The following is a 16,415-nucleotide window of genomic DNA, read 5'->3' as shown; positions in this document are numbered from 1 at the left end:
CAGCCCAGCACCCCTGGTTTAAGTGCTACCTGATGATGGGGCTGCAAACCAGTTACTTACTTTGTGAGACTTAGTACACATACTTCCCAACTGAGTAAGAACGGCTGCCCAGCAAGGCTTTGCCCTGCAGAAGCCAGACTGTCCTGCAGAACACTGGAAGGGCTAATAAGGCTTCCAGATCCTCCGAAGCACACTAATTCTGGCCAAGTATATAGGTTTTGGACTTCCCTGGTGGCGCAGTGGTTAAGAATCCGCCTGCCAATGCAGGGTACACAGGTTCGAGCCCTGGTCCGGGAAGATCCCACATGCCAAGGAGCAACTAAGCCCCTGGGACACAACTACTGAGCCTGCGTGCCATAGCTACTGAAGCCCACGTGCCTAGAGCCCGTGCTCCACAACAAGAGAAGCCACTGCAATGAGAAGCCCACACACCACAACAAAGAGTAGCCCCTGCTCGCCAAAACTAGAGAAAGCCCGCGTGCAGCAACGAAGACCCAACACAGCCAAAAAATAAATGAATAAACATATATTAAAAAAAGGTAACAGAACATTCACAGAAGGACACAAATGACTAAAAACACACAATCACGGAATACAAATTAATACACAATGCTGCACATCTCCATTAATAAAGAGTAAGAGACAAGCAGCCCAGCCCCAGGCTGGTGACGGAGGAGGAGTGTGAACTGGCACCACCTTCCTGAAAGCTGCTGGGCAACATGTACCAAGAAGCGTATCATGTTTTTGTTTTTTTTTTAATTTATTTATTTAATTAATTTATTTTTGGCTGCGTTGGGTCTTCATTGCTGCACGCAGGCTTTCTCTAGTTGCGGCGAGCGGGGGCTACTCTTCGTTGCGGTGCACGGGCTCTAGGTGCGTGGGCTTCAGTAGTTGGGGCACATGGGCTCAAGAGTTGCGGCTCACGGACTCTAGAGCGCAGGTTCAGTAGTTGTGGCACCCAGGCTTAGTTGCTCTGCTGCATGTGGGATCTTCTCAGACCAGGGATCGAACCCGTGTCCCCTGCATTGGCAGGAGGATTGTCAACCACTGCGCCACCAGGGAAGCCCGCGTATCATGTTTATACTCTAACCCGCTTTAGGAATTGACTCTAAAACAAAATACAAAATCCTGAGCAAAACTTGAGCAAAAGATGTTCATCAGTAGATTAATGCCCCCCCACAAAAAGCTTAAAATTAAATGTCCCTTAACAGAAAAGTGTTGAAATAGAGTTATGGTACAGCTCTAGGACACAACATTAAATATGAATATATACGTAGCTGCTAACTTTTTTCAAATGTTCTGCTGACATGAGTAAACTCTCACACTATAGTGCGAAGGAAAAACACAAGACTGAGGAGAGGCCACCGAAGTCCCAGTACCCAGCACAATGACACCTGTGTGACCACACACCCTAAGTACAACAAATTCCAGTGGCATTCTATGCACATTTTTTATTTAACTCATTTACAATAAAAATATCTACCATCAGCCAGAAACTCTCATGTTCTTCGTAGGCATGTAAATTTTTTAAAGACCTTTCTGGAATAAAATTTAGCATAATCTACCAAGATTTTAAATGCAACCTGTGACTAGGGAATTCTTACAATAATGCATAACAGTAAAAATCTGCAAACCTAAATGTCCATCAGCAGGAACCTGTCAAAAAATGTCAGGACTACCTGTAAAACAGAGTGCTATGCAGCATGGAAAAGGCTGTGCTGCTCTCGAAGCCCAGCCGCGGCAGTGGCCTGGAGCTGCAGCAGTGGCATGGCAGTGCTCAGTTTCCTTCCGGTGCTCTTTAAGGCCATCACCTCCCTCTCTGGACAGTTTACTCCTCTTCTCTTCATGGAGCCCTCCCTGCTCAGGTTCCCAGCTCCATCCCCGCCAGCCCCACGCTGCTGCCTCCTGCCGCTGCTGCCTCCTGCTGGGCTGCCCTGCCTCCAGGCTCCAGCCCCCTCAGGTCCTGTGCACTCCCCACAGCCACTCTTCTAAGACCTGGCACCTGCAGAGTGCCCAGCCCCTTTCAGCCCCATCTCTTACTACTGCCAAACAGGATGCAGGAGTCTGCCCCAAACACACCCTTCAAGGCCGCAGAAAGCGCTCGCACCCCTCCATTAGGCCTTCCCTAATTCTCCTAGCTGGAAGGCATCTTTCTGTTCCATGAACACTTCTGGGTTACTTTCTTTCTTTATTGGCCATACCAAGCGGTTTATGGGATCACAGTTCCCCAACCACGGATTGAACCCGGGTCCCAGCAGTGAAAGCGCAGAGTCCTAACTCCTGGACCGCCAGGGAATTCCCACTTCTGTGTTATTTTATTAACAACAGTCTCCCTGCTTCTATAATTACATATGAACATAGCCAGCCTATTCTCTAAACAAGGTTCTCAGTTCCTCTAGAAACAGGTTTAGATGATGCTGTTTGACTATTTCACAGTGCCAGGTAACACCATGTCTCACATCCCCTGCAACCCTTCAGAGGCTCAGAAAAGCTAAGGGCTCTGGACAACATCCTCTGCCTAGGGGCCACTTAGCAGAGATACAAACTGAACTCTCCTGACTTCCAATTCCACGTTCTGGTTTCTCCTTGAGAACAGGTATTACGTATCCATCTTTAGGGTCTCACAGGAACCAGCCCAAAGTCTTACATACATCTGGATCAAAACTGTTGGCTAAACTGAAACAACCAAACCAACGAAGAAAAAATGGAGCAGTTCCCTGAAACCCACCACACTGGAGTGGCCACAGCAAACCAGTCCTGCATGTGAGTAACACCCTGACCTGCTAAATTTCAGGTCAGTTCGGCTAAAAGACAGAAGCAGACAAAGGGCTCCCATGTACCACTGCCCAGTCAGTGCCTAGGCAAACTTTTTAATTCCATTCAGGAAGTTCACCAAAGGCTTCTGAGTTAGCAAACGTGTTCAAGTGACTCAAGGTGGAGACAAGAAGACAACCTGGTCCTCAACTTCAAGGAGCCAGGATCCCGGGAGAAGAGATGACAAAATTCAAATCACCCGGAGGCCAAGTACAGGGCAAGCGCTGCGAGAGAGGCAGGGACAGGGTTATGGGGCACAACTTGGGAAGGGGCACGTGGAGCCCTGGATTCAGAAAGGAGAGAGAGCTGACAAGGCCTCAGAAAGGCAGGGGATACGGGCAGGCAGGGTGGGCAGAAGGAGCCTGGTATACCAAGTATTGTGGGGAAAAAAATCAAAAGAGCTTAGCCTGGCCAGAGCAAAGGGTGCTGTGGGCTAGTCCTGGACGGCTGCCTGGGAGCCCCAGGCAGCGTCTGTTCTTCAGGGTCATACTCTTGCCAGAGAACTTGCTAAATGTTTGAACTTAACCCCTGGCTGTGTGAAGACAAATGGACGATAAGGCTGGAAAAGTAGCTCATAACAGTTTACAGAAACGTATTTTTAGGACAAGCTCATTAAAAACGTTGTCTCTAGGTAAAATTAAGAGAATAAAATGAGGACTACTAGCCTGTACACCAAGGCCAAGATGTTCAGCATGGTGGCCACGTCCGGGTGGTCATGGCCAGAGGTCTTCTCCAGGTCCTCCAGGGCCTGCTTGCAGAGGGGCACGGCGACCTCGTAGCGCCCCTGCGAGGCGTACTGGATGACCAGGTTGTGCAGGGTGCGCAGCCGTGCGGGGATCTCATAGCCACCCTGCTGGGCGGCCACCGCTGCACTGCTCTGCTGCTGCTGCACTGCACAGAGAAGGGCTCACTTCAGGCAACAGAGAAAATCACCCGATGACACCAGCTGATCAGCACTCCCTGCTCCGGCTCTGGTCCAGGTCAGCACGTGGTCCCCACTGTACCAAACCTGTCCAGCGTTCCCCACGCAGGCGAGGCAACACCAGCGACTTGTCGGGGATGCCGCACGCGCCCCAACAGTGTGGTGAGACTGCTCTTGGCCCCAGGAAAACTCCTTTGCCCTTTCACTCTGTGAGAATCCACAGACCGCGCCGGAACTGCTGGTGCATGCCCTGTTTACGAGGGCTGGCTCAACACGTTACTCTATCCCAGCGACGAAACGACGCACAATTCTCTGGGGAACCACGAGGCAGCCTGAGTGTGCAAGGGCTGCTGTGAGGCAGGCTGCAGGCATGCCACCGCCTGCTAATGACAGCAATTACACCCCAAGAGGACCCGCCACCTCCGTCTGCATGCTGCCATTTAACCACCACTCCCAACTTACTTCCTTGACCAGGGTCGTCATCGTCATTTGGGAAGAGGTCATCCAGAGGTTCTTTGGTGGAATCAGTGTCTTTGTCCTCCTATAAAACCAACCCAGGACAATATTAGTCTTACAAATACTATAAAATCCTGCACTGGAAATCTTTGATACAAATCTCATTTAAACTAAAAATAGAAAAGATGGTTTGTTTTTCAGATCAAACATAGGACTAGCCACAATGTGGTCTATCCATCAGTTCAGTAAAGAGTAATAAAAGGCCTGCTAGACTGAACTCAAAGTACTTGTTCGGGCAGGAGTGGCAGAACAGATCACGATGGCATCTCTGTGCCTTGGTCGTCACCCGTGTCCTACAGAAGTTCAAAGAGCAGGGAAGCCCTTACTTGAAATAAATTTTATTTGGAAACTAAATGATTAAAATGGCAAACCTCTGAACACCACAGAACTGGCAGGCTGGACACTCCCCTCCCCACCCAGCATCTCCACCGCAGGACCCCTAAGAGCAGTGTGACAGCCTATGACTCGTGTCCCCCACAGATGAGCCCTCCGGTAAAAAGAGTGAGTACACACTGGAGAGAACAGACAGCAGCTTGACCAGGGGAGAACTCAGCGTCGCCCTGGCGCAGATGGACACCATCTGCCTCTGGAAGGGACCTGAGAGGCACATGTCACTTTTATAACATTCCCATCTGGGACACACAATCCAAACACACTCATGAGGAAACACCAGACAAATCCAAACTGAGGAACAATCTATGAAGTAACTGGCCTGTATTCTTCAAGAATACCAATGTCATCAAAGACAGGCTTTCTTCTTTCTGTGAAAGGACCTGTTCCAGATGAAAGATGACTAAAGGGACGGGACCACTATGTCCAACATGTGGTCTTGAACTGGATCCTGGAATGAGTGAAAAACGTCATCGAGGACTCTGCTGAGATAATCAGCAAAAAATGGAATCTGGGCTGCAGAGGACAGAGGAAGCACTGCGCCTGTGTTCAATCTCCTGAATCTGACCCCAGCCCTGGGTCTCACAGGAGAACTCCTCATGCCAAGGAAATGCACCAGCAGCGGTAGGAGGAACGGGGCAGAAAAATTATCATGCGAACCCCCTAAAAGGGGAGGCAGGGTTAGCTCATTGTATCTCTTCTCCAAGCTAGACATGTTTTCCAAATAAAATGTTTTAAATGTCTCTGATTCTATGAGACTACCTTTCCCCTGCTCAATGTTATCCAGTTTTCCAGGTGAATCCACTTCTCTATTCTTATTCCCACAGCAACCTACAGGAGTTATCTTCTAAATCAAAACATTCAGTTGCTCCTGACCTAGAGACACAAGGGAGAAATACAGTATGCCTCATAAAACAGGGTGCTATGGACTAATTGTGCCCAAAATCATGTTGAAGCCCTAACCACCAGTGTGATGGTATTTGGAGGAAATTAGGTTAGATAAAATCACAAGGATGAGGCCCTCACGATGGGATTAGTACCCTAATAACAAGAAGAGACATCAGAGAGCTAGCTCTCCCTCCCCCCACACCCACACCCTGCCATGTGCAAACACAGTAAGAAAACAGCTATCTGCAAGCTGGGAAAAGGGTCCTCACCAGAAACCAGCCATGCTGGCACCCTGATATCTGACTTCCAGCCTCCAGATCTATGAGAAAGTAAATGATCTGCTCTTTAAGCCACCTAGTCTATGGTATCTGGTTATGGTAGCCCAAGCTAAGACACAGGGTAAGTGTAGGTCTGCTGGTACAATACACAAAACCATTCCTACAGTCTTAGGATGAGGGCTCAGACTGGAGACACAAATGTGGAACTCAATGGTATACAGATTATGTAGCGAACATGCCTAGAACTGTTTAGGCATTAAAAAAACGTTAGCTCAAAATACCATGCGAAATCCAGGATTGGATTCTAGAGCAGAAAAGGGACACTAATGGAAGGACTGGTGAAATCCAAATAAAGGCTGTAGTTTCGTTAATAGTGACGTAGCAATAGCAAAGTTAATTTCTTACTTTTAACAAACGTACTGCTAGGGACTGAATGTCTGTCCTCCCCACCCCCTAATTCCTATGTTGAAGCCCTAATGGTCAGTGTGATGGTGTCTGGAGGTGGGGCCTCTGGGAGGTAGTGTGGATTAGATGTGGTCATGAGGATGGGGCCACGATGACAACATTAGTTACACAAAGAGCAAGAGACCCTAGGTCTCTCTCTCTCTCTCTCCCTTTGCACAAATGCACCAAGGAGGCCACACGAAGACACACCAGGAAAAAGGCCCTCACCAAGAAACGGACCAAGCTGTCACCCTGATCTCAGACTTGCAGCTTCCAGAATCAGGAGAAATTAACTGTCTATTGTTTAAGCCATGCAGCCTACCGTACTCTGGAGACAGCGCCCCAAGTTAACTCAGACACGTTATGCGGCAATACAAGATGTTAACACTAGGGGAACCTGGGTGAAGGGCATGCGGGAATTCTCTTTACAGTATCACGTCAAGAGACCTAGGGTCTCTTGCTCTTTGTGTAACTAATGTCGTCATGGTGGCCCCATCTTTATGACCGCATCTAACCCACACTACCTCCCAGAGGCCCCACCTCTGACTTTTCTGTGAATCTAAAATTATTCCAAAATAAAGAAGGTTACTTTAAAAAAAAAACTTAACTGAATCAGAAATAAACAGTAAACAAAAAACGGTAATCGAGATTGGGATGAACATCCAGAGAGAGCCAACAGAAGAAGGAAAAGATCACGATCCTTGGGGAACCCTAACATCCAGGAACCGCAGGAGGCCAAGGAGGCACGAGTGAGGGCGCAGGAGAACCAATGGTGTCCTGGGAGCAGGGCAGAGGGCTGCAAAGAGAAAGTGAGGATCCACCACAAACTACAGAGGTAGTCCCGAGTCTGGATTCAGGCGACTGGATCAGGGCACTGTTAAAGGAAAAGCATTCCAGCAGCGGGATGTGCATGGAAGCCAGACCGCAAAGGGTGAGGATGCTCAGGAGATCTCAAGCTGCAACAGACCTCGTTGAAGGCAATGGCACCTCTCTGCATTTATTTTATATTTACAAAGTATTTTCTGAACTGACCATCGTTCAAAAAAAACACATACGAAGAAACTACTCCAGAGAGAACTTATATGACTTGCCCGGGGACTCAGTCCCAAGACCCTTAATCCTTGGTCTTGTTTAAACACAACCGCTGGAGGGAACAGGAAAACACTGCCGGCTTTACTGAAACAACCTACCGACGATAACGTGGTAACTGTCAATACTGCATTCATACAGAACCACTTACTGATGGAGAAATGTCATCATCGTATTTTTTTAGCTGATTCATGAATTCCAGATGCTTCTTTTCTTCCTCCAGTTGAGCCACAGACTGCTCACTCTTCTGCAATTTCTGCTGCGTGTTGGCCAATTCATCCCGCAGCCACTGATTCTCCTGGCACAGACGACGAACCTGTGCACGCAGTTTCTGCTTCTCCGACTCGACGGCATTCAGGTGATTTGACAGAGCCATCATAACCTAGACAGACAGAAACACTGACAGCACTGCAGTACTCAGCCCAACAAACGCCACCTCCCGTCTCCGCAAGCATCCTGGGGTTGTAGCTCTAGCTGACACCTGCAGACACGTGCTCCAAAGTACATACAAGTATATTTTGCCATTTACTTCTATTTCCACCCTTTCTTTAGTCACAGGCTACATTCAGGGCAGGATCAAGAATATCACATGCTCAGAACATCTATGAAAAATGCATTTCTTTTTTCTGTTTAGAAAGTATCTCGAATGGACTAGCAATGGACAGGCAGCTACTGTACTGATGAAGCTGTGTTGTTTTACTTTTTATCTAGATGGCGCCAACAGAATTTCTCAGAGACCCCTTGCCACGGGTGAGAGCACGTGCACACAGCTGCACACGTGTTCAGAGTGCAGGTCACTCTGTGAGGGGCTGGTGGTGGAGCTGGCGCGGGGCGCACAGACAAGACTTCTTCGCCACTGCAGGGGAAGGGACGAAGGCTCTGTGGTGTGGCCAGCACCAAGAGTCAGGACGCCCTGACGCACTCATAAGCGGAGGTCCCTACTGGGCTCGCTCTGCCTGGGGTGCACTGATGGGTCTCAGGGACCGGCCTGCCTGGGAGGATAAGGGCTGGAAGGGTTGGGGAGGAAAGCCGGCTTCGGTCTGTTCTCTCTGCAGACCGTGCACCTGCCCCTCCCTCTTTGTTATCCTCCTAGGTCTAAAACCTGACACTCTAGAAGGTGGGGCTCTTTCCTCCTCCTCCTTTTAACCCCAATATCTGCCAAACTAAAAAAGGAGGTTCACCTCTATATCGCTTTTCAACACAACTTGCAAAATAAGAGATTCACAATAACCAAAGTCCTACAATTAGAATCTGTCACATGCTTAGGATGAAGAATTCTAAAATCAGAGTATGGCCATCACTTTGGTACAGAATGATTTCCTCTGTGAAAGCAGGAACTGGTAACCCAGCAGCCCCACTTCTGCCTCATTCATTCGCTATACAAGACGAAAGCTAAGAAAGAAGAAGCCCATTTTTAGTGTATTTAATTTTACCTAAAATATGTTGGCAAAGGTGAAAGTTATGGGGGGGGCGGGGGCACACCTAAATGTTTCCAATTTTTTCATCTCTACGTCTAGCAGATCAGAAACAAAGGTTTAGTCAAGTGCATAAGACAATCTTGTCTTGGGGTACTGCAGAGACTATGAGCTGTTGGCCAACATTCACCCTTCTTCCTCAGGCTTAAGAATCTGGAACTCTAAGGGGCAAGACAACATTCCCCAGTGTCCCTCACAACTAGGTGTGCCCACGGAACCAAGTTCTGGCCAATGAGGTGTAAGCAGAGTGCCACGCACACTTCAAGGAGGTAAAGGGAGGAGGCACACCCTTCCTGCCCCTTCGCAGTCCTAGGGTGGGGTCACGTGGCTGCAGCTGGGACTCTGTCTTAGCCCACGAGATAGGCTGACTGGGGTGTAGTGAAGCAGGTGGCAGGGTCCTGGGTACCCCTGACACCCATACAGCTATAGTATCCATCTGGGACAGCCCACCTGAGTATGTGCTTTTACGTATGACTATGATATTTAAGCCACTGTTTTTGTTTTTTGATATATGCAGCCAAATCAAATCCTAACTGACACAGAGTTACCTCTGTTTTCGCTCTACTTTTTAAAATGCAGACATGCCCAAATCATCATTTGTATAACATACATAACCCACATATAAGCTGATTTCTATTATTCTGTAAGTATCTGCCCTCTAGTTTAGTTAAACCTCGTATGTCAAACAAAGTCTCCCCTTTTCCAGACTGTCAACTTCACGTCCATATCTGAGACTTGTACCTGTGCCTCGCTCAGGCCGAGCTCCAACATTTCCAGCGACTTTCGGATCATGTTTGATTTCTCTTCCACCAGATTACTTTCGTCATCTTTCTTCAAACACTTCAGTGTCTCCAGTAAACTTTGTAGAATGGAATTGTGCTCATTCTTCAGAGCCTCCAGGCCCTGAATTACTTGCTTTGTCTTAGAAATAATTTCATCCTGTGTAAGCTTCTCCAACTTGTCTTCCTTTATGTACACCATTGTGGACATGTTGTCATACATTCTAGGATGGAAAAAGGAAAAAAAGATAGAAATCTCATTAGAGGCTTAATTTATGTTACACCTTTAATGAAATACATGTGTGAAGACTTCCGAATTAACATTTTTATAGGTGAATGATAAATATGTGTATTGTGATTTATTACCTGGAAATACTACATTCTGTACTGTTTCTGTTTGTCCTTTGCAGACCAAATTAATCACTTTTCTGGCTTATGTCTGAATTTTTTTTTTTATGGAAGAAATGACAGTAACTGAAATTAATGCCAAAGATGAAAAGCAGCAAAACATCCAAATGGCATTTCTAAGACACACAGCAGGGCTTCCCTGGTGGCGCAGTGGTTAGGAATCCGCCTGCTAATTCAGGGGACACGGGTTCGAGCCCTGGTCCGGGAAGATCCCACATGCCGCCGAACAACTTAGCCCATGTGCCACAACTACTGAGCCTGCGCTCTAGAGCTTGCGACCCACAGCTACTGAAGCCCACGCGCCTAGAGCCTGTGTTCCGCAACGAGAAGCCACCGCAATGAGAAGCCCACGCACCTCAACAAAGAGTAGACCCCGCTCGCCGCAACTAGAGAAAAGCCCACATGCAGCAACAAAGACCCAATGCAGCCAAAAATGAAATAAATAAAACTTTAAAATAAATAAAACACATAGCCTCTGTAAACAAAATCTTCTGTGAATGTTTGCAAGCTTTTTTTTCCTTAATGAAATGCAAAAGGGACAGTAAATTCTCGGTCACATATTTACCAGACAAAGCCTTGAGAAGGAGTCACAGCTGGAGAAGGAGAAACCAGCAAAGGAGCACGGGAACAATCAGAGCAGCAAGAGAACCACACCTGACTGAAGCCTGGTGACACAAGAGTGACACAGCAGGATGACCAGTGCTGTAAAGGCTCCAGAAGGGGGCTTCCCTGGTGGCGCAGTGGTTAATAATCCGCCTGCCAATACAGGGGACACAGGTTTGAGCCCTGGTCTGGGAAGATCCCACATGCCACAGAGCAACTAAGCCTGTGCACCACAACTACTGAGCCCGCGTGCCACAACTACTGAAGCCCACGCACCTAGAGCCCATGCTCCACAACGAGAAGCCACCGCAATGAGAAGCCCCCACACCACAACGAAGAGTAGTCCCCGCTCGCTGCAACTAGAGAAAGCCCGTGCACAGCAACGAAGACCCAAGGCAGCCATAGATTAATTAATTAATTTTTAAAAACATATTGAAAAAAAAGAAAGACTCCAGGAGGGTGAGGGCTGAGCATGCCTACTGGGTCAGACTAGCCAAGAGGTCACCAGCACGAAATCATATGGTGTCTGGGACTGGTTTTAAAATACTACAGTGAGAAGGTAAAGGAAAGGGGAAAGGAGCACATAAAACAATGTCAGCAAAATGGTGATGATGGCTAATACGAAGCAATAGTTCTTTTTACTATCCTCTCTAGTTTCATGTCTGTTTTTAAACCTCATAATTTTTTTTTTTTTAAGGCCACAAACAGTGATCATTAGGAAAGCCTGTTCAGGAGAGTGATAGGGACAGAAGTCATATTAAATCACGTGAGAGTGATTTCCTTCAGAGCACTTACGACTACCCAAAATCTTTGTTTTCACATATTGTCTTATATTCCCTTAAATATGAATTTTATTTAAAAGGCAAGACTTTACCTCATACCCACAGTGAATGCACACTACGTAGGACAGTTCCCGGCCCTCACAGACCATCTGGTGAATGGATGGACTGATAGATGCTGGCGGAAGGGAAGCAGTGGTTGGTTGGGTTTTTTGTTTTGTTTTGTTTTGGGCGGGGGGGCACGCCGCGTGGCCTGTGGGATCTTAGTTCCCTGACTAGGGGTTGAACCTGGGCTACGGCAGTGAAAGCACCGAATCCTAACCACTAGACCACCAGGGAACTCTGGGGAAGCAGTGTTGAAGCAGTGAATACAGACCACACATTCCAGGATTTGGGAGTGAAGGCTGCAAGTAGCCGATAACAGGGTCACATCTGTCCTTGTACCCCCAGTTTCATACTGGAAAACTGATTTTTTTGCATAACACAAAGACTAAACTTTGGAAATTTAGAAGCTGTCTGCAGGACTATTCAGAAATCCACCTCCATAACATAAAGAGCCCAGAAAACAACAAAAGAACAGAGGCGACTCCTCTACCTGACAGTAGATTTGTTACATACTTATTTAACTCATAGCTCTCCAACTGCACTGCAAACTCCAGGAGAGCAGGGACCTCATTTGTCTTGTTCAGCACTATATTCCCAGCCTGTCACACAGTAAACGCTAAATATATATTTGCTGAATGAAAGAAGGGAAACATTTTAGAACCAGCTTCCAATGAACAGGACTCAATACCACTAGGGTAAGGTGTGGATCTGAGCACTGCCTAAGGTTCACTTCCCAGAACTGGTGTCCCTAGAGAAAGAAAAATAACCCAATATGAAGAACTCCTTCTCCACTTTTGGCAGCGACACATTTATGTATTATTTCCTAACGGTGCAACGTTTATTCTCTTCTTCCCCAACCTAGACCATAAAAGTGTTTTACTACAACATACTCTGAGCGAGGCCCTGGCTTACACAGGGTGACAAGGGCCTCACCCTCAGGGACATGCAGGTAAGGAGAAGATAAGTAAAGGAACACATCCACCCAGAGCTAAAGACACTTTACAGGTGACAGGACTTACGGTGGGAGCATGGGGGGTGAGGGGGCAGCAGCACTTCCACTGGAGAGGGGAGGCCAGCTACTCGAGAGAAACGACCCCCGACCGCCACCCCCAGGAGAGCTGTTCTTAGCAAATGAGCACATCTTCTCTAGACGAAGTGCAGGGCACTGCTGGCAACGGGCGAGGCAGAGACGTACACGCTCCTGCTGCCTGTGAGCAGCTGCACCACGCTGCAGGTCGCTGTGAGCTAGGCACACTCACGGCGATAAGACTAGAGACGCACAGGAGTGAGGCCACAGCACACCTGCATTCTGAAGGCAAGAGCCGGGGTGAGGGGGCCACGGCAGCAGTCAGGAGAGGGAGGAGGGCATCAGTGACCACGCCATGGAGCCATCCATCAAGACCCACGGCACTTACTTCCCAGCCCTCTGCTGGCCCAAGGTTTGATGCCTCTGCTCAGAAAGCCAAACACCTCGCCAGCAACTTCTCAGTCTTTCCCAGCAATGTTAAACCCAAAGGGACGCAGAGGAGAGTCTGTAGACCTAGTAATAAATGGCAGCGACTTCACTGCTCAAATCACCTCCGGAAAACCAAGGCTCTTGGGGCATGAATGGGCAGTAAGTCATAGCCCTGCAGGTTAAATTCTGTCCAGCTATAAAGATGGTCAGTGTCCCACCTCTACAGGTTACAGCAGTGGCTGAAACGGGAAGAGAGGGCACTTTTGTTGACGTAAAAGAGAAAGGGGGACAGTGTTTATACAAAAGTAGGAAAACCACAAAAGGCAGGACTTAGGTAGGTAAAAAAGAAAACAAAATGAGAAAGACTTACCACTTTAATTGAAGGAATGCCTCAATTAAGTAAATACATTTAGAGAAACCCAATTTTAATTCCTTAAGGAATATGTAACAAAACTGGCCCCAGGGTACTGCGTGCTCACACACTCTTGCAATGGCTCTAACCATATACACAAGAGTAATGAATACAAATGTTTTCTGGATGCATGCGTATACACACACACACACCAAAAAAGAGTCGCTTAAGGCAGTTTTCTTTTAAACTTACTCTTAAAAGAAAATGAGAATCCAAATGCTTTTGGGGGGCACTTAGAAATGAGATGACAGGTGCTGTGGACAGGACGGAGCCTGGCTCCACCACCAGCCATCACTGCAGCATGGGCGAAGTCCCCAAACCTCCTGGGGTCTCAGTGGTTAGCAGACCTCCCTCACCAGGCTTTTATCAACATGGGCGAGTGTAGATGGGGCACTAAGCACAGGGCTGACAGACACATAGGAACCGCTCAGTAATCAATGCAATCTCCCACCGGAGAGATAAGGAATCAGGAACTTCCCTAATAAATGACTGCTCAAGGTCTGCAGATACACTTCCTATAACTCACTACTCTGCAAGATAGTCAGTTCCTTGTTAGACTGTTCCAGTATTTAGTTAGAAAGTTATTCCTTTTGCTGAGTTGATATCTTCCTCCTTGTAACTTCTACCCACTGAGCCAACTTCTTCCCTCTAAAATAAACACAAAATACATTTACTATCGCATCCACAAGATAACGTTTCAAATATTGTGTGACAGGCACAGGACTCTGCAAATCTTCCATCTCCCTGGCTCACACCTCACACTACTCCTCTGGCACGCCTCAATCGTGACAGTTTCTTCATCTCCCATCCAAGTCACCATCACATGGATTCAGCTGTGCACGCTGCTTCTTCAGAGGGAAGCACACAATGGCACATATATTTATACTGCTCCATAGCTCTCTTATTTCTAAGCTAAGCCATTATAACCAATGGGGGGGGGGGGGGGGGGGGGAGGATGCATTCCTACCCTCAACTGCATTCCTACCCTCACTAAAATAAATTCCATATTGCATAAAGAATTAAAGGTTAAAAAACCCACGAGAAACTAGAATAAAATTTAGGCAAAGATCTATAAGCATACAGGTGAAGGTAAAGAGCGTTCTATGAATAAAATGTCAGAGAACTAAAAGAAAAGACTAATAAGAGTTTATTTAAAGTAAGAGGGCTTCCCTGGTGGCACAGTGGTTGGGAATCCGCCTGCCAGTGCAAGGGACACGGGTTCAAGCCCTGATCCAGGAAGCTCCCACATGCTGTGGGGCAACTAAGCCCATGTGCCACAACTACTGAGCCTGTGTGCCACAACTACTGAAGCCCAAGCGCCTAGAGCCTGTGCTCCGCAATGAGAAGCCACCGCAAATAGAGAAAGCCCCCGCGCTGCAACGAAGACCCAACGCAGCCAAAAATAAATAAATAAATATAAATTTACTTTTTTTAGAAAAGATATGTTTAAAATAAGAAACTGCTAGGGAGTTCCCTGGTGACCTAGTGGTTAGGATTCTGGGCTTTCACTCTCGTGGCCCAGGTTCAATCCCCAGTTGGGGAATTGAGATCCCACAAGCCCCAGGACGCTGCCAAAAAAAAACCTCCTACTAAAGTTCGATCTAGAAACTACCTTTCTGAGGAAACACTATTTTGCAGCCCATCACAGTACAGAGTTGAGAGGGTAAAGGCAGAGGTCACGCTGATTTCTAATGCCAGCCATCCCAGTTTGTCAGCCCTCAGCCTCCCTCCACCCCTGCTGCTGAGTGCGCCTCCAGGCGGCTCCACTGAGGCATCAGCCAGCACAGGCCCGGCAGGCGCACAACAAAGAGACACGCTAGTTATTCTGTTGCTCAAACGTTTCCAGCTCTGGCCATGGGAGCTCTTTCCGTTTCTTTTGTGCCCCACTGACATGCCCATCCTTTTATTTTTCGAGCACTTTCTAGCACCACAAGACATTCCACGCCCATCTTGTATTCTCCCTAGCCCAGCCCTAGAATCAGCCATTAGTCCAAAACTGGGCTCAGGGGTCTCCCTCCCAAAACCCATAAACCGGGCTTCCGCAGTGGTTGAGAGTCTGCCTGCCAGTGCAGGGGACACAGGTTTGAGCCCTGGTCCGGGAAGATCCCACATGCCGTGGAGCAACTAAGCCCGTGTGCCACAACTACTGAGCTTGCACACCACAACTACTGAGCCCACGAACTGCAGATACTAAAGCCCGCACGCTCTAGGGCCCGTGTGACGCAACTACTGAGCCCACGCGCCTAGAGCCTGTGCTCCGCAACAAGAGAAGCCACTGCAACGAGAAGCCCGCACACCACAACAAAGAGTAACCCCCGCTCGCCACAGCTAGGGAAAGCCTGTGCATAGCAACGAAGACCCAACGCAGCCAACAATTAAAAAAATAAATTAAAAAAAGAAATGTGGGGAATAAAAGTAGCAGATCTGTATGCAGAGTGAATAACAGCCAAGACAGAAATGTGAGTTATTCTGACAGTTCTTGAGTGCGAAATGAAGTTCCTATAAACACAGCAGAGAGTGGCACAGAAAAATAAGATGGAGGGAAGAACATGGAGGTCTTTACCTAGCAAAGATTGGTAGCAGAAAATCACATTTGAGATGTTTTTCCAAGAGATATCTGAGCTGATCCAGTGGGAAACTCTGGCAGCCAGCCAGACCCATCTCTCCACACAAGCCCTGATGAGCAACAGACACGGGGAAGGTGCTGACGCAGAGGGCAGCAGTGAGGAGACGCAGGTCGAGAGTCTCTAATGGGTCTGTAGAAAACAACCCAAGTTGTGTTCAGGGAAATATTCAGTGCCATGATCTGAATGTCTGTATTCCCCCAAATTCATATGTTGAAACCTAACTCCTAAGGTGATGGTATCTGGAGGTAGGACTTCTGGGAAGGCCATGAGAGTGGAGCCCTCATGAATGGGATTAGTGCTCTTATAAAAAAGACCCCAGAGACCTCCCTCACCCCTTCCCCCAGTGAGGACACAGGGAGACACCATCTATGAAACAAAAGCAGGCTCTCACCAGACACTGAATCTCCTGTCACCATGACCTTGGACTTCC

At 47.8% G+C, this 16,415-nt stretch overlaps 1 protein-coding gene across 20 annotated transcripts in view; it reads right to left on the bottom strand.

Moving 5' to 3' along the window:
- Positions 1 to 9,818, bottom strand: part of KLC1 (kinesin light chain 1) — a 42,897-nt gene extending 33,079 nt beyond the window's left edge. For 19 of the 20 annotated variants that reach the window (XR_003004970.1, XR_003004971.1, XR_003004979.1 and 16 more), the window contains exons 1-4: positions 9,558 to 9,818; positions 7,493 to 7,723; positions 4,199 to 4,277; positions 3,480 to 3,705 (exon numbers count right to left, since the gene is read on the bottom strand). Coding sequence is in view for 17 of the 20 variants with exons in the window: in XM_024758194.1 (XP_024613962.1) it covers positions 3,480 to 3,705; positions 4,199 to 4,277; positions 7,493 to 7,723; positions 9,558 to 9,818 (797 nt within the window). In the remaining 3 variants the exon portion in view is untranslated. The remainder of the gene's footprint in view (positions 1 to 3,479; positions 3,706 to 4,198; positions 4,278 to 7,492; positions 7,724 to 9,557) is intronic. The other variant, XM_024758298.1, reaches the window with a different exon arrangement.
- Between the last annotated feature and the right edge of the window lie 6,597 nt (positions 9,819 to 16,415).

This window comes from Neophocaena asiaeorientalis, unplaced genomic scaffold (assembly GCF_003031525.2).
Source record: "Neophocaena asiaeorientalis asiaeorientalis breed wild unplaced genomic scaffold, Neophocaena_asiaeorientalis_V1.1 scaffold476, whole genome shotgun sequence".
Taxonomy (NCBI): Eukaryota; Metazoa; Chordata; class Mammalia; order Artiodactyla; family Phocoenidae; genus Neophocaena; species Neophocaena asiaeorientalis.
Note: the sequence above shows the minus strand (reverse complement) of the source record. Positions and strands in the feature narration are given on the sequence as shown.